This window comes from Barbus barbus, assembly GCF_936440315.1.
Source record: "Barbus barbus genome assembly, chromosome: 21".
In the NCBI taxonomy this organism is placed as follows: domain Eukaryota; kingdom Metazoa; phylum Chordata; class Actinopteri; order Cypriniformes; family Cyprinidae; genus Barbus; species Barbus barbus.
The window spans coordinates 8969643-8997103 of record NC_136749.1 but is presented as its reverse complement, the minus strand read 5'-3'; the positions used below and the strand labels follow the sequence as shown (position 1 = coordinate 8997103).

General features: G+C 38.6%; 1 protein-coding gene across 1 annotated transcript in view; it reads right to left on the bottom strand.

Annotated features, from left to right (window-relative positions):
- Positions 1-27461, bottom strand: part of LOC306887908 (serine/threonine-protein kinase ULK4-like) — a gene marked incomplete at its 5' end in the record, with an annotated part of 228790 nt that overhangs the window by 73318 nt on the left and 128011 nt on the right. Inside the window, 1 exon segment of the mRNA XM_079445936.1 lies at positions 16427-16475. Coding sequence (XP_079302062.1) covers positions 16427-16475 — 49 coding nt within the window.

The window sequence follows — 27461 nt, the reverse complement described above, 5'->3', positions numbered from 1 at the left end:
TGCAAAACAACTCCCCTTAACCACGGTATTATCACTGTATCACACGGCTTTTTGTTGCTTATTGCTGTAATATAAGGCAGTAAATCAGTTCCAGTAAGGCAAACACTGCCTGCTATAAAACCGGCAACAACAAAAAGTGTAGATCATCAATTCCACTTTTGTGTAGCATCTACTATTTTCAAAAGTGGAGAGTGAACCTAACCAGAGAGGGCAGAGGTGCTGTCAGATAGAGAGAGCCAAGCCTCTGCCCTTCTCATCTCTCCCCCAGGGCAGACACCGGAGGCTGGGTGAGGCCAACAGGGGGAGCTGGGTAAAACCGGAGGTGTCGGGACGGTGTTGTCTGGGTCTTTCGACTCTAGGGTCAAAGACACTGTCTAATCCTGCAGCGAGCTCAGGTCCAGGGGCCGATTAAAAACATGATAAACAGACAAAGAAGAGCAGAAAGAAGGCAGAAGAAGGAGGGAAATAAATCGATGGGGGTTTTAATTAGAGGTCTGAGTGAGGCTTGGGAGAGAAAGAGAGATAAAGAGAGAGAGAGAGAGGGGTCTGGCCAACTTTACTGGCTGACAGACAGATAGAGAAGGGGATGTCTGTCTCAGGGGAATGTCTGAGCCCCTCTACAGGCTGTGAAAGAATTTTCAAGGCCTGGAATCATTACGTGTTCTGCTTTATTTCCGCACGGAGCCTCGGGAGAGGTGGAGTGGAGGGGTCGTGCATTCATCAGGAACCTTCAGTCCATACATAAATATAGCACACACACATGCAAACTGCAGGAGAGACAGTGAGGAAGCATTTAATATTGGGTCAATGCTGAAAATAGCTCGTTAACAAAACCAGCATTGATGTCACAGAGTTAAGTGAAACAATCATCCTTATCTTCTAACTACACAAGGTAGAATTGGATGTTTTACCACAGATTTTTCACGTCATCATTAAGGCCTCCTATACGATAAGTGAAATTGAAGCAAGAATTGGTGTGACCTCTTTTTGAACAAAAAAAGGTCAAAATGAAGGTCTTTTGGAGTTTGTTTAGAGAGTTTGAAAAAACTTGCCAAAGCAAACTTTCCAGAAATTTCACTTTGGCATGCTGGTAAGCAACTTTGAACTAAAAGTTCTCTGTGGCAATCTGCCTTTGTTGACATGGAATTCTTCTCTGGTTCATTTCTTCTGTTCAGTCTGTCAAGGTCAGACATCAGTTAAAAAAACGAACACACTGGAAATCTGCTATATAATAGTTGTATAATTTAAGTTGTAATTCTAATGGAAAGTGACACTTTTAATGTGTAATACTGCAAAAGCTGTCTACTGTATATAAATAAAAATGATGCGACTTGACTTGAGTGCCAAATTGCAGATCTGGTGCAAACATATGCAAATCGCTATGATCAGATGCTTTCTTAACCATTTTATCAACACTGACATTTCTGTTATGTGTTAAAAATGCTCACAGCACCTATTTACATATTCATCTAAATGCGGCTCTCAACAGAGTGGGCGTTGTTGAGATGTTCTCAAACAGTATATTACTGCTCGGGTAAAAACAAACAACAAATATACAGCAATAAACTTTTTACCCCAAAGCAAAGAACACAAAAGGATTTTGTCATGACTATACTGGGGCCTTTACCATTCACTCACATCTCAAAGGTAGTTGGTCAGCTAAAAGATGTTCACCTTATCAGTCAAACTGCTTAAATTTTTGTTTAAAACGACTGAAATAGCCTACTATTTGGCCAGTGTTAAAGAATGTGATGAACTCTATTCTAAAATATTTATCTGATAACTATTTTAAACAGTTTTGTTTTTATGGATATTTTAATATATTTATTCTAAAACATAAGGATATTGGATGATTTTTAGCAATAAAAATAAATGTATGGCACAAATGGCATTTATAGTCCTTATCTCATATTTCCTTAATGCCTTGTACCTTTGACGGTGTTAAACATGGTGTCACGTGGATGGGAATATGCATGGAAATGATACAGATAAGGTTATGCATAGTAAAACTAGGCGTTGTAAGCTCCATATATGGTTATTTCGGGGAGGAGATGGGGTGGAGATGCACGTACGCACAATCTTCCCCTGACTGGGATTTACAGTGGGTACGGAAAGTATTCAGACCACCTTAAATTTTTCACTCTTCGTTATATTGCAGCCACTTGCTAAAATCATTTAAGTTCATTTTTTTTCCTCATTAATGTACACACAGCACCCCATATTGACAGAAAAACACAGAATTGTTGACATTTTTGCAGATTTATTAAAAAAGAAAAACTGAAATATCACATGGTCCTAAGTATTCAGACCCTTTGCTGTGACACTCATATATTTAACTCCGGTGCTGTCCATTTCTTCGGATCATCCTTGAGATGGTTCTACACCTTCCTTTCAGAATCAGAATCAGAATGAGCTTTATTGGCCAAGTATGTTTACACATACAAGGAATTTGTTGTAGTGACAGAAGCTCCACAGTGCAACAGAAGGACAGTAACAGGACAGGACACAGGTAATGAAACAAAATAACAGGAAATAGCCAATGACCAATGTACAAAGCAGCAAAAAAAAAAAAAAAAAATACACAATATATAATATATAATATAGGCGACTATGTATGTACAGGTCAAGTATGTGCAAATTAGAAATGAGAAAATAAAATAAGTGAGTGTGGTGAATGGATAATGTATTAGTTGTGTGTTCTACGTTTATTTATTGAGTGTTCATGAGATGTATTGACTGAGGGAAGAAACTGTTCCTGTGTCTGGTCGTTCTGGTGCTCAGAGCTCTGTAGCGTCGGCCAGACGGTAACAGTTCAAAGATGTTGTGTGCTCGATGTGAGGGGTCCAGAGTGATTTTACCAGCCTTTTTGCTCACTCTGGATAAGTACAGTTCTTGGAGAGTGGGGAGGGTTGTACCAATGATTCGCTCAGCAGTCCGTACTACCCTCCTAACACAGTCTCATCCCAAGTCGTCACATATTGACGCTTTGGTTTTGGCGTCGCTTTTTGATGCTCAAGGTACCCCTTTAGCGTCACTTTTCGACGTGAAGGGAAGGGAATTTTTTTAAATAGGCAACACTTAGCGTATATTAATCATTTTTAAATAAATTATGCCAGTACTTGCATCTGCCTCCTATATCTTGCCTTTTCTTCACAAATGGTAGGTTTAGGGGCAGGGGTTGGGTAAGTCATTATTTTCACTGTTTACATTCAAAAATCACACCTCTACATATATGCAATAATGGCAACCTTATTATGACGATAAAATTCCCAATAGCGCGTTAGCATATCGACGCAGAAAAATTACGCTTCCCTTCACGTCGAAAAGTGACGCTAAAGGGGTACCTTAAGAGTCAAAAAGCGACGCCAAAACCAAAGCGTCAATATGTGACGACTTGGGATGAGACCGGGTTGACCCTCCGTAGTCTTCTGAGGTCAGATTTGGTAGCTGAGCTGAACCAGACAGTTATTGAGGTGCAGAGGATGGATTCAATGATGGCAGAGTAGAACTGTTTCAGTAAGTCCTGTGGCAGGTTGAACTTCCTCAGCTGGCGAAGAAAGTACAACCTCTGCTGGGCCTTCCTGACAATGGAGTCAATGTGAATATCCCACTTCAGGTCCTGAGAGATGGTGGTGCCCAGGAATCTGAATGACTCCACTGCAGTCACGGTGCTGTTCATGATGGTGAGTGGGGGGAGAGCAGGGGGGTTTCTCCTGAAGTCCACGATCATCTCCACCGTTTTGAGCGTGTTAAGCTCCAGGTTGTTGAGACTGCACCAGACAGCCAGCTCCTTAACCTCCTGTCTGTAAGCAGACTCGTCACCGTCCTGGATGAGGCCGATCAGTGTGGTGTCGTCTGCGAACTTCAGGAGCTTGACAGAGGGGTCTTTAGATGTGCAGTCGTTGGTGTAGAGGGAGAAGAGCAGTGGGGAGAGTACGCAGCCCTGAGGAGCTCCAGTGCTGATGGTTCGAGTGCTGGATGTGAATTTGCCAAGCTTTACTAACTGCTGTCTGTCTGTCAGGAAGCTGTTGATCCACTGGCAGACGGAGGTGGGGACGGAGAGCTGAGTTAGTTTATTTTGAAGGGTTTCCGGGATAATGGTGTTAAAAGCAGAGCTGAAGTCCACAAACAGGATCCTCACATAAGTCCCTGGTCTGTCCAGATGCTGCAGGATGAAGTGCAGTCCCATGTTGACTGCATCATCCACAGACCTGTTTGCTCTGTAGGCAAACTGCAGGGGGTCCAGTAAGGGTCCAGTGATGTCCTTCAGATGAGCCAGAACCAGTCTTTCGAATGATTTCATGGCTACAGACGTTAGTGCCACAGGTCTGTAGTCATTAAGTCCAGTAATTTTGTGTTTCTTTGGGACGGGGATGATGGTGGAGCGTTTGAAGCATGAGGGGACTTCACACAGCTCCAGTGATCTATTGAAGATCTGTGTGAAGATGGGGGCCAGCTGCTCAGCACAGATTTTTAGGCAGGCTGGTGACACACCATCTGGACCAGGTGCTTTCCTTCTTTTGTTCTTCCTGAAGACCTGGCACACATCGTCTTCGCTGATTTGAATTGTAGGTGTGGGGGAGAGAGGGGTTGCTGGAGGTGTGAATGGTTGTGTGGAGGGGTGTTCTGGGCGGGTGTGGGGTGATCGTTCAAAACGACAAAAGAACTTGTTTAAGTCGTCTGCCAGATGTTGATTCTCCAGAGTGCTGGGGGGTGGTGTTTTGTAGCTGGTGATGTCCTTTAATCCTAGCCACACTGAAGCCGGATCGCTGGAAGAGAATTTGTTCCTGAGCTTGTCAGAATAATTCCTCTTTGCCACTCTGATCTCCTTTTCCAGTGTGTATTTGGCCTGTTTGTACAAGACTTTATCCCCCTTTCTGTGAGCATCTTCTTTGGCCTGATGGAGCTGTCTGAGTTTGGCAGTGAACCATGGTTTGTCATTGTTGTAGAATAGATGAGTCCTGGTAGGAATGCACATGTCCTCACAGAAACTGATATAAGATGTTACAGTCTCTGTGAGCTCGTCCAAGTCATTTGCAGCAGCTTCAAAAACAGTCCAATCAGTCAGGTCGAAACAGGCTTGTAAATCCCGCTCTGTTTCGTTAGTCCATCTTTTAACAGATCTTAATACAGGCTTCGCAGACTTCGCAGACTGAGTCCAGCTGTGTTTGATTATATTGATTGGACTTGATTAGGAAAGCCACACACCTGTCTATATAAGACCTTACAGCTCACAGTGCATGTCAGAGCAAATGAGAATCATGAGGTCAAAGGAACTGCCTGAAGAGCTCAGAGACAGAATTGTGGCAAGGCACAGATTTGGCCAAGGTTACAAAAAAAATTCTGCTGTACTTAAGGTTCCTAAGAGCACAGTGCTTTCCATAATCCTTAAATGGATGATGTTTGGGACGACCAGAACCCTTCTTAGAGCTGGTCGTCCGGCCAAACTGAGCTATCGGGGGAGAAGAGCCTTGGTGAGAGAGGTAAAGAAGAACCCAAAGATCACTGTGGCTGACCTCCAGAGATGCAGTCGGGAGATGGGAGAAAGTTGTAGAAAGTCAAACATCACTGCAGCCCTCCACCAGTCGGGGCTTTATGGCAGAGTGGCCCGACGGAAGCCTCTCCTCAGTGCAAGACACAAAAAAACATCTGAAGGACTCCAAGATGGTGAGAAATAAGATTCTCTGGTCTGATGAGACCAAGATAGAACTTTTTGGCCTTAATTCTAAGCGGTCTGTGTGGAGAAAACCAGGCACTGCTCATCACCTGTCCAATACAGTCCCAACAGTGAAGCATGGTGTTTTTCAGCTGCAGGGACAGGACGACTGGTTGCAATCGAAGGACAGATGAATGCGGCCAATACAGGGATATCCTGGATGAAAACCTTCTCCAGAGTGCTCAGGACCTCAGACTGGGTCGAAGGTTTACCTTCCAACAAGACAATGACCCTAAGCACACAGCTAAAATAACAAAGGAGTGGCTTCACAACAACTCTGTGACTGTTCTTGAATGGCCTAGCCAGAGCCCTGACTTAAACCCAATTGAGCATCTCTGGAGAGACCTAAAACTGGCTGTCCATGTAATGACTTTGGAAGTGCATGAAAATGACATGACAATGCTGATCTAGCAACACAACTATCCTGAGGTGTAACTAATTTGAAGGATATAGGGATCTAGGGATTTATTTGTGTACATCATTATTTTATTTTTTAAATTCATGCAACTTCATAATCTTTAATCAAAAACATTTCAATCAACATCCTCTATCCCTTACAACAATATTTATTCTCCAATGATATGTGCACCGGCATGATGGCGGGACAACAGGTATTGGCGCATATTACATTTGTTTTAGGTTCAAAAACCTTTCTGTGATCAGTTGCTAGAACTGACTGATTTATTGATTGATTGATTCAAAGATGCTTTTTACTGCCAGCTGGTATAATTACAAAATCTATCAGCGGAGGCTAATGGGGCCACGCTAACCAGTAAAACCTTGACCCCTCATAACAGGCCTTGCCCATATCTGAATTTGGAACAGGATCAGCATTACATCCAGCATTTACATCAAATTATTATTCCTATAGCTATGCATTAACGTGGCAGTTGTCCCTCTGAACAGTTTCCTACAACTAGAAAAACCTCAGTGACCTAGCTAATCCCATTTAATAGATTAAATATTTACATTTTCATAATTTTATTTAATATTTTATTTAACTTAAAAGGTATGACAAATGGTTTTGCAGTCCTCCTCTTGATAAACCATATTAAAGGGGAAATATTCAGAACACTGTCCTTACATTTCTTTTACTACATTAAAAACATCCTCCTCTTTTTATTTCTGCTCCTTAGATTGACAAGAACAGCTAAAAGCTTTCAGTGCACTTTTCTTGCTCAGAAAGTGTGGCTGTGAGCACATCTCGGCTCTCACATCTCGGAACATTAATGGTTTCTTTTTCCTGTCCGATCTATACTGACAGGTCACATTCAACAGAAAGCCATGGGAGTAAAACTAAGGTAAGCAGTGTTGGAGTAATTCATTAAAATTTTCCCTCAGTGATACCATACAATGACACTACCTGAAAGGGTTCTTGCTTTCTTTAAATTGCTCATGGCTGCCTTGATATTTAAGTGACTCAAGTAAAGAGTGATGGTACATTATTTTAAATAAACTCTAGGTTTTACAGTTTCAAGGAAAAACTGCACATGACTTTGTTTGACATGCGAGTTTTACAATTGCAAACTGATTCCTAGCATAATCTTGGAAGAGCTGAATGGGCTGGATATACGTTAAACAACTCAGCCTTTGTCATCAGTATTACTCTTTTTTTCTCTTCTTGAAAGTTTCGACCAATAAGGCGCTTTGGGCTACACCGAGAAGACTCGCCTCAGCACATTAACACAATTCAAATGTTCGGTAAGCGGTAATCCTTTCGCTTGTTATAGCAAACAGGCCCAAACCTCTGTGCGGAGGGCAGATTGTGAACTGGAAGGGCAGCAGTATTGAGGGATTGGGATTAAAGGGGATGTGAGGCTGTAGCTAACGTCTCACTAGCTCGCTGAGATGGCCAAAGAAGTCAGACAAACCTCTCTCTCTCTCTCTCTCTCTCTCTCCTTGTTCATTAGTGATCTCTTGTTCATTAGAGTCCTCGGCTTCCTTTCATGTCCTCTCAGGGCTCATGAGGACGAATGGACCGCATCTGAATTACACTGAGACTCACAGACCGGGCTGCTCTCTGATTGGAGTGGTTGAAACAAGTTCAGTTTGGCCTATCCATCCTATATTTTTGAGTCTCTTATGCTCACAAAGGCTGCATTTATTTGATTGAAATGCAAAATGCAAAAAACAAACAAATAAACAAACCTGTAAGATTGGGATATATAATTACAATTTAAATTAACTGTTTACAATTTTAATATATTTTAAAATACAATTATGCAATGGCAATACCAAATTTTTGGTATTCAAGAAACATGTCTTATTACTATGACAGCTGAAAACGGTGGTGCTGCTTAATATTTTATACTTTTTTTGTGGAAACACTACAAAATAATTTTTTCCCCCATATTCCTGTATGAATAGAACGACTAAAAACTAAACAACCTCAAACCTTTGAATGGTGGTGCATGTAGAAGCCATTTTTAATGGGGTCATATGACGTTGCTAACAAGAACATTATTTTGTGTATTCGGTGTAATTCAATGTGTTTACGTGGTACGTGGTTCAAAAAACATTTTCCACACATTGTACATTATTGTTGCTCCTCTATGCCCCGCCTTCTGAAACGCGTAAATTTTTACAAAGCTCATTGTTCTGAGGAGCGAGGTGTGCTCTGATTGGCCATCTATCCGGTGCGTTGTGATTGGAATTGTTATGTCTCTCACCGTATTGTGATGGCCTTTCCTGGCCAGACGAGACTAAAACAATAAAAAACCCATTACAAACGACACATTTGTTGCATCCAGTGGGGACATACTGATTATAATGACTTATACTGTCTTTTTACGCATCGTGTTGCATCGTGCCACGTAAACATTACAATGTCTTCATTTGTCAAGTCAAGTCACCTTTATTCATATAGCGCTTTTAACAATACAGATTGTGTCAAAGCACTTAACAGTATCAAATTGGAGGATAGAGTGTCAGTAACGTATAATGATAAGATTAAACACTCAGCAGTGTTTAATCTTATCATTAACAACAACAAACAGGCACTACTCTACACTCCTCAAAACTCGCGTTTGAATCGTCAGTAGCAGAAACGCACTTACTGTGAGTCAAGCGCCAGACTGTCCTTGCAAAGTTAGAATTGCCCCACTTTATAGAAACAGCTTTTGTGCAAGCCTACTCTCCTGCCAGGTTCAGGAAATAGTCCTCCGTAAAATGCGCAGTACACACTCTAATATTTGGGTTGAACTCTTCTGGAACAGTGTTGTAAATACAAATTAACCACTGATTTCTAGTTGTGTCCTTTTTTGGAAGCTTAAACAAAGTACTTTCGCTTTCACAACGAAACACAGTGTCTTCACGACTTGGCGCTGGCGGCAACAACAATACTACAGCGTGAATAAAATCATCCTCTTTGCAACTTCAGGAATCTTGTAACACACAGCTTGTAACACTCCAAAGAGAAAGGAAAACTTGAAATCGCATTATATGACCCCTTTAAGTGACTAAAGGCTGTGCAGTAGCATGAATATAGTTACAGCTAAATGAGATGCAGCCATTCAGCTGTGAATCTTGCCTAATACTGACCTTTAGTTAGAGGTGTGCGATATGACGATTTTTGATCGTGGATGATAAAAATGTCTCCACGATCTGCTTTTGAAGAAATATCGTAGTATCGTGCTACAGCACACATTATGTCATATACAGTTCTGGCCCTCCATCTCTATATACTGTACAATACGACATACAGCAGTAGAGTTACTCTGACAGGACACTGCACTTATTCGCGATCGCAAAAGTACATTATTTGCATACAAGCCTTGCTGGTTAAATGTTTAATTTACGTGCTGGTCTGACGTGCGCTTTTTCTGAGCGCATACACCTGAAGCACGCGCACTAAAAAGCCTGTCTAGCAGCGCAGGATTACTCAACTAAGTTATCTTTTGCGCTAAAACGGTCAAAACACACAAGATTTACATATAGACTCAGTTGGTTATCTCTAAAATGAAAGTAAATAGTTAAGAGAGAAACGGATGCGTGCCTGTATATTAGATGCGTGATATTTGTCATTATTTACTCACTCATGTTGTCCCAAACCTCTATTAATGTCTTGTGCTGAACCCAAAATAAGATATTTTGAAGAATGAGGGTAACCAAACAGTTGCTGGTCCACATTGACTTTGATAGTAGGAAAGAAAAATCCTATGGAAGTCACTGAGGACCAGCAACTGTTTGGTTTTCCACCTTCTTCAAAATAACATTTATGTTCAGCAGAAGAAAGAAGCTCATTCAGGTTTAAATCAACTTTTGAGTAAATGATGGTATAAAAATAAAACATTATGACAGAATTGGCAGACAGATGACAGAATATTTATTTTTGGGGGAACTATTCATTTAACGTTAACAAAACGCAAAGAGAAAAATCACTCACTATTCTTGACTGAAAAACTTTAACACCGTTGCTTTAGGAATCAGTCTATGTAGTGTTTTATTTTTATATTTGTTCATTCAATTTCATTGAATGCTCCTGCTAAATACACCTATTGTACCTGAAAATAAAGCACTGTTTGTTTTATTTGTATATTATGTGTATTTGTAATGTGTATCTTTGTTCTTATTTTTTAATAAGAAAGATAAAATAATGTCATCATGTTTGTTTTATTTGTTTTATAAAAGCAGAATGTTTTGTTGATATTGTGAGTGCACACAAATAAAAGTAGACCCTTTACAGTTCCAAATGATGTATTACCCTTAGCTTTATCTGAAAAAAATGGCGGCGTAGGCTATTTTAAGTTGTTTCCAATGAAAAAAATGCAAGTGATTACCCTGGTGCCTCCATGTCCTGCAGAATGCGCTTTAGCTTCCACTTTCCACACAAACTTGGATATAGGCTAGCACACATTATCATTATAGCACAGGTTTAACGTTTAAACATTGTTATATGCTTGAACTGTTTTAGTATATCTATAGATTTTATTTTAGGCAAGTCGTGATTATTTGAGAAGGCTAAATTGATCAAACATAGGCTATGATCAGCTCACTGTCTGCCACTGGCCGCTTGGTCGTTACTTTAAAAAGCAAAAACTTATATTTAACAAACAAAAATGCTCTAAAAGTTTTTCTAAATTAACTTAAAAAAACTAAACTAAATATAATAATTTTGACATTACATACAAAACTGAACTATTTTAATAGCCAAAACAGTAGTATAAGTTGTTTTGGGAGAAGGGGGAAAAAAATGGGCTCGGGTCGGACTCGGGCCAGTAATTCTGATAAGTTGTCGGACGCGGGCCGGGCTAGGGCTCGAGCATCTCGGGCCAGGGCCTAAATTTGAGGCTAGTGCAAGGCTGTAACACACACACATACATAAAACCTTATCCCAGGTATGAGAACTAGTAACACTAATACCCGATTTAATAATCACAACTAATGATATTGTAATCGGTAATGGCCAGAATTTTATCTCGACGCATCCTTACCAAATAGTTGATAAATTATCTACTGAGGTGGAGCTAAAATGTAATTAATTTACATTGAGAATTTAATGAAAATGTGCACACTTGAATGATCTTCTCCTGCTGTTTGATTGAAACTCCTGCCAGACATCAGCAACTGACCAAATTAAACAAGACATAACTGCCTCCCTACTGCTGAGGGAATTTCCAAAGCAAACACTGTAACTGTGAGAAAAAAATACAAGCACAAATGAACGTTACAGGTCTGAGATGAGCCCACCTCGTCGATACAGAAAACTTCAGCAAATGTGATTACAGACCACAGGTCAGTGCATGAGAGAAAGAAAACGGGTAGATGAAGATAACAGATGTGCAATCAATCTAAATAAAAATAATCTGTAGAGCGTGGATGCTGAATGTTCTGACTGACGAGATTATGGTAAAGAGGTGCGCCACTGATTTTGACTTTTAGATGTAATATTGTATTCATGTTTTTCTGCATAATGTTTGACTTTACAATAACGTTCCATTTGTTTACATTAGTTTCATTAGTTAACAATGAAAAATAAAGCATTTCTTAATCTTTGTTAATGTTAATTTCAGAATTTACTAATACATTATTAAAATCAAAGTTCTATCTGTTAATATTTTTAATGCACCTGAGCTGACATAAGAACAGCTGTATTTTTATTAAGTAGTTATCAGAGTGACATCATGACAGGGCTCCAGACTGCGACCATTTTTTCTGCCTGTGCGACTAACTTTTTTTAGTTTAGACCACTGCAATGTTCAATTTATAAGCGCTGCCATTTCTGTTGCATATGTGAAACATCAAACGCCATATGAAACTGAAAGCATAACGAAACCGCACTATTCCTCTGAACTGTGCTGCGCCTGGTTTATTCTCGCCACGTCAGCAGGAGCGTGAAGGTGCATGCCGCAAAAATGACGTGAATATTGAGGCAACGATGGATGGTTTTCAGGCAAAAGTAAAAGTAAAACACCACTTTTTAAACCAGAGAAGGTGAACATGTTGATATTCTTGTGGGAAAAAAACATGCAAGCACTGTCACCGACAGCAATTTTAGTTTTACTTTTTGTTTTCATTTTGAAAAGCTTCTTATCTTTGCTGTTTACCTCACGTTACGCTATGGAGGATCTCTTTTATTTTATTCCTGTGTTTGCTAAACGTTCTGTAATTTATTAGCCAGTATATAATACAGCATGTGGTGTATGCCATGCCTCATCTTATTCATTTTTTGTTAATAAACGTTTTGTTAACTAGTTAGTCATTGTATCTTGTCTTGTTGTTGTGCTTTTTAATTAAGAATAAGAATGAATCCATCTTTTGTTTTAGTCTTAAAAGTGAAAGGTGTGTGACAACAAGATCGCGAATTTGAAAGCGAAAGCATCCGAAGCCCAGCTTATAACACAGCAAAAGAGGAACTCCCGTTCACAAAATTCAAATCACAAATAATACTACTGATGAAAAAGAACGAGTTGAATGTTAACCACTTTCATTTCCATATAACTATAAACTTTGATAAAAATTCATCAGCATGCATTGATTAATCCCATGCTGTAGTGAAATAAATAAATAAAAATTGCCACCAAATCATGTGCTCGTGCGACCAACTGAGAAAGTTAGTCGCAAAAGAGTGACCAGTGGGAAGAAAGAGTCTGGAGCCCTGCATGAGAGAAGGAATGCCATTCCAGAGCGGAAGACATTTTTCAAATAAAAAAAATAAATAAAAAAAAATTCCGGTGGATTAACTTTGGCACAGATGTGTGCTAACAAAGTAAATAGTGTCAATTTTGATTTCATGTGGGCTTTAACTATTGGGCCCTTATTGTAAAATTTTGTGTTCACGTTTTGGCTTACAATTTTTGCGTATATAATGCCCTATAATACTTAGACGGAGTTTTATTTGGTTAGCTTGGCTGATGGAAAAATATATCCTTTGGAAAATTAAATTACAGTCCACGAGACACTCTGGGATTATGGCTTACATTAACCTTGAAAAGTGGTTTTAATGTAATGGTAATTTTTCACTTCAGGTAATGGGAACGTCAAAGGTTCAATCATGGGATACTTCTTGAAAATCTGTTGGCTTTGCATTGCTGCTGGGCAGCTCAACAATGACCATTTACCAGAAAGCTTCAGAAAATTGTAAGAAAAAAAAAAACCTAAATCTAAAGCATGTTTTTTGCTCAGCTCTGCCGTTCACCTTGGCCTGCTGGAAATAAGTATGTATGTGTGTTTGTGAGTTTTCGAGGAGGTGGGGTGTGTTGACTGTTAAGAGTCGATGTAGAGTCCACTCTAATGAGAATGTAACCTGCTGTTGAAAAGGCCTCACATCCACACTCCATTAACTCTGCAACCCAATTACACGTTGCACTCTGATAGGTCAAACCCCCACTGCCTCATTTACATAATAACTCAATGGATACTGGGAAGGGAACATGCTCAAAGGGAAAGGTCTGGCTCTTACACACAAACATATGCACACACCATGTCTAAGGAAAATTGCCAGTATTTTTTTTTTTTTAACTATAAAATATTTTACCATGTTTTGTTAAAGGATTAGGCCATCCAAAAATGAAATATGTCATCATTTACTTACCATCATGTTGTTCCAAACCTGGAATCAACTTTTTTTTTCTGAAATCAAAGACATCTTGTATCACCCCAATTGCTTTTATATAGTTGAATTTAATGTAATGTCCTTAAACATGTCCTTAAATATTTGCCTTTGCTGACAGCCATAGTGTGTATCTTAAGCTGAATATTCATTTGTTCCTTGTGTGCAAATTTGAATGTTTATTCATACTGTATACAATTTTTAGTGTACATTAAATAAAAATGTAAAACACACAATCATTACATCATAATGACTCTAAACTTTTGATAGGCAGTTTTATTCATGAGTTTGGAAAGTGATTTATTTATTTGAAATTTTATTGTTACATATAATTAAATTTTTTAAACATCAATTAAACTGTTTCAGAAATATCTATTTATTTGTCGATCTGAAATGTTATAAACAGTGGAATTAATGGAACTGACCGTTCGCACCCTTAGTTACTGTTGCATGACCAACAAACAATGCCGCAAAAATACATCGCAGATTAATTTATTATTTAACACTCAGCATTTAACTCAGATTTTCTGGTACGCAAAACAAGTACTTTAAAGTAATACCTTAGCTTATTATAGTTACCGTGGCAACCAACAACAGCACAGCTTAACCCTCCGCACATTTGTATTTTATTATTTTGAAAAATTTCAGTTCAGTCAATTTTTCCCCCCGTTTTAACATGTATTTGTACGGAGACCTGTCGTAGCGGTCGGGCAAGATGGCAGATAATCTCTGCATTCTGATTGGTCAGATCACCTGTCAATCATGCTCTTTGTGAACGGTCAATTAATACATTAATAATTGATTCTTTCTTTTTTTTAATTTTCAATAGAAACTTCTATTCATCCATTTTGTGACAGATGGAAATGAAGTCATTACTTCGTAAGTCCTTACTTGGGAAGTCGTGGCCTAATGGTTAGAGAGTTGGACTTGTAATCCAAAAGGTTGCGGGTTCGAGTCTCGGGCTGGGGGGAGTGAATGTGCAGCACTCTCTCCACCCTCAATACCATCAATACCATGACTGAGGTGCCCTTGAGCAAGGCACCGAACCCCCAACTGCTCCCCGGGTGCCGCAGCATAAATGGCTGCCCACTGCTCCGGATGTGTGTTCACGGTGTGTGTGTGCACTTTGGATGGGTTAAATGCAGAGCACGAATTCCGAGTATGGGTCACCATACTTGGCCGTATGTCACGTCACTTGTTACTTGTAAAGCCTTTCATTGAAGCTCTGCAATTTCATTAGCACTCAGATTCTAAAATGACACGTCAAAATGGACGGAGCCCCTAAAGGGACATTGGCAAAAATAAATAAATTAAGACTTTTGCGTGCGCACGAGAAACATATTGCGTGCTCACAAGACACCTTTCGCCTGCTTTACAGTTTCCGGTTGAGTCACTTCTGCCATCTTAGAGAAGAAGAAAACAAAAGCATACACGTGCATGAATTAGCCTAATTGAGATCTATTTTTGCCTTCAATACTAAAACATTGTTTCTGTTCTTACATTTGGAAACACATAAATCATCACTGAACGGTTTAAGAACAGCTTTTTCCCTTCAGGCTATATTCCACCTGAACATATCAGCCTAACAGGACTGTCCATCTGTACATAACTTCTCAAAACTTTTCATCTGTAAAATAGCATATTCATTATTCTTTCTATTTTCTCTATATTTTGTACATAACCTCCTAAAACAATTAGCACATTCATAATTCTATTTTATCTATATTTTTATTGCCATATAGTTATTATTTTTTAATGCATTGTCTATTCTGTTTATTATTAACCTCATTCTATTACCTTAAATTATATGCATGCCTGCACTCTCTCTTTCACTCTCAAATTTTAGATTTCGATATGGCAATAGCCTGTTGTCCCACATAAAACGTTAAAAGCAATGGTTAGAGAGTCGGACTCGTAATCCAAAGGTTGCGAGTTCGAGTCTTGGGACGGCAGGAATTGTAGGTGGGGGGAGTGTATGTACAGCGCTCTCTCCACTCTCAATACCACGACTGAGGTGCCCTTGAACAAGGCACCGAACCCCCTACTGCTCCGGGTGTGTGTTCACGGTGTGTGTTCATTGCTGTGTGTGTGCACACTTTGGATGGGTTAAATGCAGAGCACAAATTCCGAGTATGGGTCACCATACTTGGCCACACGCCACGTCGCCTTCACTTTTTTTTTCACTTTCACTTTTATAAAAAGCCATCATGTGTCTTAGAAGACTGCAGCACACAAGCCACAAGAAATACACTATGAACTGTGATAAGGAAAAGAACTATGTGAAGATGCTTCCAAACGAATGAATGAATACATACATACATACAAACATACATATACAGCATAAAGGTTTAGAATAGGAAATGGGAGTCAGTATATGATGACAGAAGTTTATTTTTGAGCGAATCATGCCTTTAAATGACCAAAATAGTGAAGGTCCGTCTAGGACTTATAAAATTCAACCAATCTATTCCTTTTTAAATACTTTGATGCATTTCTGCAACACAGACAATTTCTCCAATATAGTGTTTTCTGATGTCCATAAAGCTCATAATTTTCTGGTAATTCCATTGCTTACTGAAGTCAGAGCAGAAAACCCAAGGCAATAAATTAATCAAGCAAACAGAGAGTTAGGAAACCAGAAGGCTCAGAAGCACACTTACCTCTATAACTTGAAAGATAGCAGGCAGGAGACGGCTCTCTCTAACAAGTCTGTTGGGGGAAACACACACACACAAATACACACATTTAGCTTGTGACACACACATTTACTTCATGGCACTAGGCCCACGTTCCATCTTCATTAGTGTGCATGCATTTGGGTTTTGGCACTGAACGGGACCGCTGAGGTGTGAACGCTCCATCGTGCCAAGATCAGTCAGCTGGGAAAATGACCTTTGACTAATCCAGTGAAGAGTGAAAAATAAAGAGAAAGCATGTCGCTGTAAGGATGAAAGAGTGAGAGAATGATGGAGGGTGAAAGTCAGATGGAAAACACACAGCAATGTATTAAGAATGAGAAATAGAGGACCCGTGTATGCAAACCTAGTGAGCTGCCTTTTGGGAATCACAGAACAAGATTATTAGATTATAATGCTCAAAAATGCTGTCAAGAGGGAGGCTCCAGCAGGCTTAAATGTTTAAACATGCTTATGATGCCCAAAAAGCTGCGGTTGCCAGAAATGAACCGTATAACCATACAGTGGTACTGTTTCAGGTATTATGGGATGGCGTATAGATGCCTGTATATTTTACAAATTGCATTAAGCGATACAATGTTAATATACCATGTTACTTTTTTATTTTAAAATGGACTGATAACAACCATAATAAGAGATGGTTGTAAAATAGAAAGCCATGTGATGAATCAAAATTGACTGTAAATGGTCTGTCCACACAAAGACAAAAAAACATCAAGGTGACCAAAATAATACAATATACATGAACTAAATAGCTGAAAATTTAACACAAAAGACCTAAGGTACAATACTGATAATAAACAAACAATAAACAAAATCATTTTGTGTTGTGTTTCACACTCTAAATGTCATGGTAGTTATTAGTTTTTACATGCAAAACCATACATTTGACAGTATTTTATAATACAATTGCATATTATGTGATGTTCAACCAATTAGTTTTTGAAACTGAATCAAATGTATTCTGAATCGGAATCAAATGATACTGTCAGGAGGGACAGTTCAAATCATTTGATTTTAATAATTAAGCATACCTACAATGCCCAAAAATGCTGTTTATGAAGGCAGTTCACTTTTTGAAACAAACATTCAAATGTGACTATGACTGCCAAAAGTAACTTTACAGATAGGCAGCTCACTAGGTTCAGAACATTTGAATGAATTTTGGATGTGTCTACTATCTAAAAAGACTGTCTAGGTAGACTGTTTACTAGGTCTGAATACTTGAACACATCTCAAAAATACTATGAAGGCATTTCAAGTTCAAATTGTATGAAATAAACATTTGAACGGTACTATAATGGCCAAGCATGCTATCTAGGTAGGCAACTCGTTTGAATCAAATGTTTGAAAGTGTGTGGTTACTAAAATGCACTTATTTAGTTTAGTAAATCAAATATTCAAATATGCGTACAGCTATAAAATGCTGACTAGGTTAAGTTAAGTTAAGTTAAGTTAACAACTTTATTAATCCCACAAGGGGCAATTCAAGTAGGGTAGCAGAATCACACAGCAAACACAAGACATCACATAGAAGATACAAAAAAATAAATAGAAAGGGAAAAAAAAAAAAAAAAAAAAAAAAAAAACCGACATGCTTCATAATTCAATTCTTCTTGAAAAAAAAAAAAAAAATAATAATAATAATACAAATAAAAACAAAAAACACCTTAAGACTTTAAATTACAAAAACGAATAGCCTCTGGAACAAAGGTAAATTTATATCTATTAGATAAACATTTAATGCTTCTAAATCTTCTTCCAGAGGGCAGTACTTCAAAGTAAACCTTCAAGGGATGAGAGTCATCTCCCGTGATACTACGAGTTTTCCTGAACATTTGTTGCTCGTAGAATTCTGCTAGACTCCGCAGAGGTACACCAATAATTTTTGAGCAAGTCCTAACTAAGGTCTGCAAACGATTCTTGTTCCTAAGAGAGAGTGATGAATACCAGCATAAAAAAGAAAAGCTCAAGATACTCTCAATAAAGGTAGCATAAAAAGTTCTCAGAATGTTTTAGGTAAGCAGTTCACTAAAGTTTAAATTAAATAGAATGTACATACGCGTCTATATGATGCATGAAACTGCTGACATGGTAGCCAGCTCACTAGGGTAACCGCTGGCTACTCACTAGACTCACATCGTTTGAATGGAACATTTAAAAACGTCTGGGTAGACAGTCGATTTGGTCTGAATGTAATGTCCGAAATGCTCAAAATGCTGTTTAGGTAGGCAACTCACAAGGTTTTGAAACAGACAGAAAATGCTCCAGACAGCCTGGCTCAGAGGAATAATGGAGGTCTTTATTGAAAATGACTCGTCGTGCTCTCTTATTGATTAAGATCTTTGATTCACAGCCAATTACCGTATGAAAAAGTGGGTAGAGCAGAATGCCACAACAATCTGAGAAAAGGACAGACAGATAAAATGAAATTAGCTGAAGGGTCACATTTGGAAAACTTACTGTGCCCTTCTTAATCAATACAGTGATATGAGACATGATATATGACATATATTAGAGTCATTTGGCCATTCTCCCCTGAGTGTGTCCTCTATGGAGGATATGGTTTCTTTGAGTGAGAAAGAGTGAGAACTGCCCAGAACCTGAGATAAGGTGAATGCAGAGGTCTATAGGAGTAAATCTCCCACTAACTTGCTGAATTCTTGTTATATGAACCCAAAGCCACAGGTAGAGAAAGAATTATCCTCTTTGTGCCTGAAAGTCAGCACAGCTCAAAACCTGGGATTTAGAGTTTTTTTGTTAACAACTGTTGAGTTTAGAGATTTTTAGGTTAAAAACAAGGTTTACTGTGCCAAAATAATTGTGTATTTTGAAGGAATTGGGCAAAAAATTATCAACACAACCAGAAACAGGAAGAGCAATGATCTTTTGATAGTCAAAGAACTAATGAAATTAGCTTTGCATTTATTTAATCAAAAACACAGTAAAACAAACAAATAAAAATAAAGTAATCTTTAAATCATTTTATTATAACTTCAGTGTCACATGATCTTTCAGAAATCAATCATTTTAATATGCTGATTTAGTGCTATAACATTTTTAATTAATTATTTTCAGTTGAAAACAGCTATATTGCATGACATTGTTTTTTTTTCAGAATTCTTTGATAGCTAGAAACTAAGTAGTATATTTGTGAGGGTGTTTGTTTGTAAGTACCAAAATGACCAAATGGGACCAAATGACCCTACAATTTTAGTAATACCTTATTTACATTTTTTATTTTTTTTGGTCCTCAAGAGGAACCAAGCTTAGAAATCATACAGAAGGAAGTTTTTTGATCATCTAAAATGCAAAAGTGTGAACGACCCCTTACTAAACAAAAGTCATAAAAAGAAAAATGACCCCCAAACGTTTGAACAATATGCTAGCTAGTGTACTCCTAAATATTAGGTTACATCCTTGTTATTATTAATAATCCTTATAATAACATTATTAAATAATAGAATGAAAGAATACAGATAACTGTCAAATCTCAAAATGAATATCCACTTATATAACAAATTATAATGGTGCAAATTACTTTTTTTACTATTTTAGTTTAGTATTTTATTTAGAAAAAACTATATAGAATTTCAATATTATCTGTCACAGCGCATTTTTCTGTACTGGCTTGAATTTGAATCATGAATTTGTTCATGGTTATGGCATTAACTCAAGGTTATTACTTATTAACTAAAGGTTAATAAATCATTTGTCAATTTTACTATTATTACTGATACAGAATGTGGCAAATATAGAAAAGCTGAACTAGAGCTTGCATCTTTCACATACGCAACAGAACTGAACATGTCTATCAGTGTGCATAAACCATTAAGCCTCAGCTCAGAGACAGTGACTTTGTACCAAAGAAAATATTCAATATACAAGGAATAGATTACCTGCACCAAACAACATTAATTAATTGACAATAACATCATGAAATATAGTCACTAACGGTCCACGGAGTACATTGACAGAACAGTGACGCACATAGAGCAATCAGTACACTCAAGTGTGCACCTTTCTGCAGTCTGTTTATTCAGAACAGTCAATGATCTCTCATCTGTCTGCGCTCTGCTTCCTAACAAACATCATTACCCCTACAATTACCAACAAAACACAAGAGCCAATACAAAACACACACACACTCTCTGGGTACAATGGAGTAAGCAGGCATAATGAATAGGACCATTTTATCATGACACAACGGAGAGAGGGAGAGAGAGATGGTGGCCTTTTCTCACTGAAGGCTTATTCGTGTCCGGTATGTGCTCCATTAGGTCTTTAATAGGCAAGCAGCCCGGTGACTAGGATTATTCATCCATCTTTCTGAATGACGGCCGTTTGCAGAGGTAAATGGGGTCAACTGGGTGGGAGAGAAAATACTGAGCTTTTCACTTACACAGCTTTCAGACCAGCCAGGTTATCGGCCCACTTACACAGTCCTCAGGCAAAGTAGCAGGTGTCCAGAGGCACAGTTTTTCACCACTTGGATAAAGTGATCGTGGTCCACATAGTAATGGACTGTGTGTCAGGTTATGAGTAACTGTCATGCAAGAGCATGCCGGGATCATTTTTCACCAAAATCTAAAAAAAACCCTTGTCTTTTATTATATTTTTTAAGCCATGCAAATTCTATTTCCGCTACATTTCAAATGATATATAGTGTTGGGTAGCATTCGGAGTAATGATGGTGATAATAATGCCATTCTTTCTAATCATCAACATATCATGATCAACATTTTTCTAATAAAACGTCAAAATGAAAACTCTTACTACGGTTCATTTCATAGTTAACATTTTATGAATTAAATCAAATAAATAGTATTGACACCTTTTTTCTTAACTTGAAAAACAATACAAATATTTGGTTAATTTGATTAGATATTTACCTTAATTTATATTCATTTTCTTCACACGTCTCATATTTCACCTAAAGCATTCTTTTCACTAAACACCTTTATACTTTTGTCTGCACAGTAAACAAGTACACTAACAGAATGTTGTAGGAAATGATGTCACAGCTGAGGGTCAGGGTACTCTAGCAATTATTTTCACGCAAAAATGTCAAAATAGTTATTTATTTATAGTTAATTATATTTAGTTATTTGTAATAAATTATTTTTCACCATTGTTTAGTTTACCATAGTTTTACTCATGGGATAATTCATATTTCCACGAGGCATTTGTATAAAATAAGATTAAAAGTCTGAGATAAAAACAATATAAGGATAAAACAAAATCTTTACATAATGGGCATTTGACAATAGAAAATCTCTTTGGGAAAAAATAGTCTGGGTTAGGGCTGTCGGGGTTAAGGAATTTCCCTTGCGGTAATTTTGAGTGGCTCAATAGAGCTCCGGACCCCACGTGACCACCAGTGTTCGGGCCGCCATTTTGGCAGTAAAATGACAAGCGCCAGTGCCAGCGCCGAAGCTTTCAAGCCATCGGAGTACTCATCTCACTTTAATTCGCATGACATTGAGCTTTATATAAAAACATTAAATAGGTTAAATATTACCGTAAATATAATATATTATATAAATATTATAAATAGAACATGTTGGTCTGTGCATCAGGTTTTTGTTCAGTTAAAAAGTTTCACCAAACCTGCCTTCACATGAAAAGGGTCCCAAAACAGTGGGTATGTCCCAGCTGCCGAAAAGTAATCAATGCCCAAAAAATAAAAAACCTTAGTGAGGAGACTGTGAAATGAGTTAATAGTAGTAGCTGATACTGTACTCTCTTATTTATGAATAAACAGTTGTTAAACCAATGTTGTTCTCTTCCCCATCATTAGTATTAAGTATCTGTAGCAATCAAGGATATGAAACATGGGTAGGTCATTCATATCAAACACACCAGAACATATATCTGCTTGGGTGGAACTCAGTTAGAATGGGTGGATGTGCAGCTTGATCTGTAAACAGAATGTGATCGCATCAGAATAGCGAGTGATCAAAATGATAAAAAGTAATGTCACAACAAGGAAGCAAGAAGTGAGAGTAAAAAAGGTTTATTTCCTGGTTGAGCACATCTGTAGCCAGTCACATCAGTTCAATTTACTGTACATCCCATCACTGGAAGGGCACCACAGATTCAGACACATTTGTAAGTGCACAACGGCTGGGGGGTCCCATCTTTCAGTCTTGTTTTGCTTGCTTCTAGCTCTTTTAATGGCGCTGATCCACTTAGCTCGCCTCTCCGCATCTTTAGGAATGCGGTAAAACGACGTACCTTTCTTTTTCCCTCGTTTATTTGTGCAACCTGGTGCACAACAGTTATCGAGCATGTTTAGCCGCCTTCACCACAACAGTCTGCCAATCTGCCGAATGCTGCCAAAATGGCGGTGCGCACGGTTTCCTGTCACGTAACTACGTCATCCCCCGGAACTCTATAGCGCAGTATGCGGTATTACCGCACATATACATATACATATATATATATATACATATATATATATATATATATATATATATATACACACACACACACATATATACACATATACATATATATATATATATATATATATATATATATATATATATATATATATATATATATGCACTCACCTAAAGGATTATTAGGAACACCTGTTCAATTTCTCATTAATGCAATTATCTAACCAACCAATCACATGGCAGTTGCTTCAATGCATTTAGGGGTGTGGTCCTGGTCAAGACAATCTCCTGAACTCCAAACTGAATGTCAGAATGGGAAAGAAAGGTGATTTAAGCAATTTTGAGTGTGGCATGGTTGTTGGTGCCAGACGGGCCGGTCTGAGTATTTCACAATCTGCTCAGTTACTGGGATTTTCACGCACAACCATTTCTAGGGTTTACAAAGAATGGTGTGAAAAGGGAAAAACATCCAGTATGCGGCAGTCCTGTGGGCGAAAATGCCTTGTTGATGCTAGAGGTCAGAGGAGAATGGGCCGACTGATTCAAGCTGATAGAAGAGCAACTTTGACTGAAATAACCACTCGTTACAACCGAGGTATGCAGCAAAGCATTTGTGAAGCCACAACACGCACAACCTTGAGGCGGATGGGCTACAACAGCAGAAGACCCCACCGGGTACCACTCATCTCCACTACAAATAGGAAAAAGAGGCTACAATTTGCACGAGCTCACCAAAATTGGACGGTTGAAGACTGGAAAAATGTTGCCTGGTCTGATGAGTCTCGATTTCTGTTGAGACATTCAGATGGTAGAGTCAGAATTTGGCGTAAACAGAATGAGAATATGGATCCATCATGCCTTGTTACCACTGTGCAGGCTGGTGGTGGTGGTGTAATGGTGTGGGGGATGTTTTCTTGGCACACTTTAGGCCCCTTAGTGTCAATTGGGCATCGTTTAAATGCCACGGCTTACCTGAGCATTGTTTCTGACCATGTCCATCCCTTTATGACCACCATGTACCCATCCTCTGATGGCTACTTCCAGCAGGATAATGCACCATGTCACAAAGCTCGAATCATTTCAAATTGGTTTCTTGAACATGACAATGAGTTCACTGTACTAAAATGGCCCGCACAGTCACCAGATCTCAACCCAATAGAGCATCTTTGGGATGTGGTGGAACGGGAGCTTCGTGCCCTGGATGTGCATCCCACAAATCTCCATCAACTGCAAGATGCTATCCTATCAATATGGGCCAACATTTCTAAAGAATGCTTTCAGCGCCTTGTTGAATCAATGCCACGAAGAATTAAGGCAGTTCTGAAGGCGAAAGGGGGTCAAACACAGTATTAGTATGGTGTTCCTAATAATCCTTTAGGTGAGTGTATATGATCTGTGTGTGTATGTGTTATGATGTAACTAGGTCATATTCAGAAACCAATGAAACCGAAACAATCGCGTTGAAACAGGAAGTGAAGTAAACAGAAGAGAATGACAAAATAACAGTCCACATAACAAATCATAAACCTGATAATAAGATTGTTAGTCTATTGTTAGCCTAGGGCTGTGCAATTAAATCAAATTCGATTATCATGTGCATCTCGTCAATAAAGCCGGTTCAGTGATTGACAGTAAATCGCCATCACCTGCTTTCAAATGGAGCGGGAATTACTACACAGAACAGTAGTTCACCGACAAGATAGGCAATATCGCGTACATAATCGCAGACGAATCGCCTACGATTATGAACATGAAATTGCCTAGCTTGTTGGTGAACTACGGCTCTGTGTAGTAATTCCCGCTCCATTTGAAAGCAGGTGACGGCGATTAAATACTAATCAAGAAACCGGTTTTACTGACTAGATGCGCATGATAATCCAATATATATGTATAGCAGTTAGTTCTGATCCTCGAATCTGACTGACAAGATACTTTTTCTGTTGATATTTCACCTGCAACTTCTAGACGAGCTGTTAAGTCAGTGCAGTTTCATTGTTTCGCCACAAGGTGGCATCAAGAGACTGTCTTTGAGTGAGTCTTTAGATTCAACTACACGTTCAAAAACGCTGATTCATTCAAAGAGAGATGTAATGAAACAAGCTGTTGAAATCATTTTAATTTTGAGCACCACTTTTAAAGGCTCAGCTGACCAGCAATGCGTCGATGCGAAGACAGATTTTGCTTTCCTTGGACATGACAGCCTGTTTTCACAAATATATGACTCGGCCTGAAGGAGAGGCGCCGGTAATCGCACACGCTCAGTCGATCTCTCTCTCATTCGCTGTCTGTTTAGGCTTGCTAAGTGCAAATTTACTGAGCCTCTGCACAAATCAGCATGGTGCACATTGTTATCATTACTAATATTCAGTACACATGCACGAAGTGTAAAACGAGAAGGGCGTAACCTTACGAAAAAGAAAACACGGAAATATCGGAAGTTTCTGCACAGATACCCGCGATCCTGAAGGGCGATGAGAGCATCGGTGCTGTCGTGCTGCACGCAGGGGTTAACGACACCAAGCTGCGGCAGACAGAGACACTGAAGAGGGACTTCAGGAGCCTGATCGAGACGGTACGCAGCACATCGCCCACAACGACGATCATTGTGTCAGGAACGCTTCCCACGTATCGACAAGGAAGCGAAAGGTTCAGTAGACTGTTTGCTTTAAACCAATGGTTATTGTCATGGTGTAAAGAACAGAAACTACTCTGTTAATAATTGGAATATTTTCTGGGAGCGTCCTAGGCTTTTCCGTGCTGATGGCCTGCACCCCAGCAGAGTCGGAGCGGAACTCCTGACGGACAACATCTCCAGGATGCTACGCTCCATCTGACTAGTAAGCCAATTCTCAAATAACTGCTATGATGACTTTTGTTCTACCCACTTAAAAGATAGAAGAACTTGCGTTGTCCAATCTATACAGACTGTGTCTGTTCCCCGAATAGCGAGGTCAAAATATAAATTTAATGCAGGATCTACAAAAAAATCTGATCGTGATTAAACCAGAAAAACGCAAAATAAATTAACAATTTTTTTTTTAAAGCTGGCTTAACCAAATGAATATTTTAGTCTAAATGAGTCTACTCCACCAAGCTACTGTTATAAACATGAGCCCCGTCAGACTGGTCGTGGCGGCGGTGTGGCAACAATATATAGTGATATTCTCAATGTTACTCAGAAAACAGGATACAGGAGGTTTAACTCATTCGAAATACTTCTGCTTAATGTTACACTGTTAGATATGCAAAAGAAATCTCTCTTATCTCTTGCTCTGGCTACTGTGACCACCAGGGCCATATACAGATTTCCTAAAAGAATTTGCAGATTTCCTCTCAGATCTGTTGGTTAATGTTAACAAAGTGCTAATTGCCGGAGATTTTAACATTCACGTTGATAATACAAATGATGCGTTAGGACTTGCGTTTACTGACCTAATAAACTCTTTTGGAGTCAAGCAAAACGTCACCGGGCCCACTCATCGTTTTAATCATATGCTAGATTTAATTATATCGCATGGAATTGATCTTACCGATATAGATATCGTACCTCAAAGTGATGATGTTACTGATCATTTCTTTGTATTGTGCATGCTGTGTATTACTGATATTAATTATATTGCTCCGTGTTATCGTCCGGGCAGAACTATTGTTCCAGCCACCAAAGACAGATTCACAAATAACCTGCCTGATTTACCTCAACTGCTCTGTGTACCCATAAATACACATGAACTAGACGAAATGACTAGCAACATGGGCACTATCTTCTCTAATACATTAGAAGCTGTTTCCCCCCTCAAATTGAAAAAGGTTAGAGAAAAACGTACTGCGCCATGGTACAACAGTTATACCCATTCTCTCAAGAAAGAAACTCGTAATCTTGAGCGCAAATGGAGAAAAACTAACTTGGAAGTTTTTAGAATTGCATGGAAAAACGGTATGTCCAGCTATAGACAGGCTCTAAAAGCTGCCAGGGTAGAGCATATCCGCAATCTCATAGATAATAACCAAAACAATCCAAGGTTCTTATTTAGCACAGTGGCTAGATTAACAAATAAACAGACGCCACCTGATCTAAATATCCCCTCACAGTTTAATAGTAATGACTTTATGAATTTCTTTACTGATAAAATAGATAACATCAGAAATACAATATCAAATGTAGATTCTACTGCGTCTAGTATTTCAGCTTCATTCATCGCACCCAAAGAAAAACTGCAGTGCTTTACAACTATAGGACAGGAAGAGCTAAATAAACTTATCAGTGCATCTAAACCAACAACGTGTTTATTAGATCCTGTACCCACTAAACTACTGAAAGAGTTGTTACCTGTAGCAGAAGAACCGCTTCTCAATATTATTAACTCATCGTTATCTTTAGGTCTCGTCCCAAAACCATTCAAGCTGGCGGTTATTAAGCCTCTTATTAAGAAACCACAACTAGACTCTAATGAACTGGCAAATTACAGACCCATTTCAAATCTTCCGTTTATGTCTAAAAGTTTAGAAAAGTTGTGTCTGCTCAATTGTGCTCCTTCTTGCAAAAAAATTATCTCTATGAAGAATTTCAGTCAGGTTTCAGGCCTCACCATAGTATA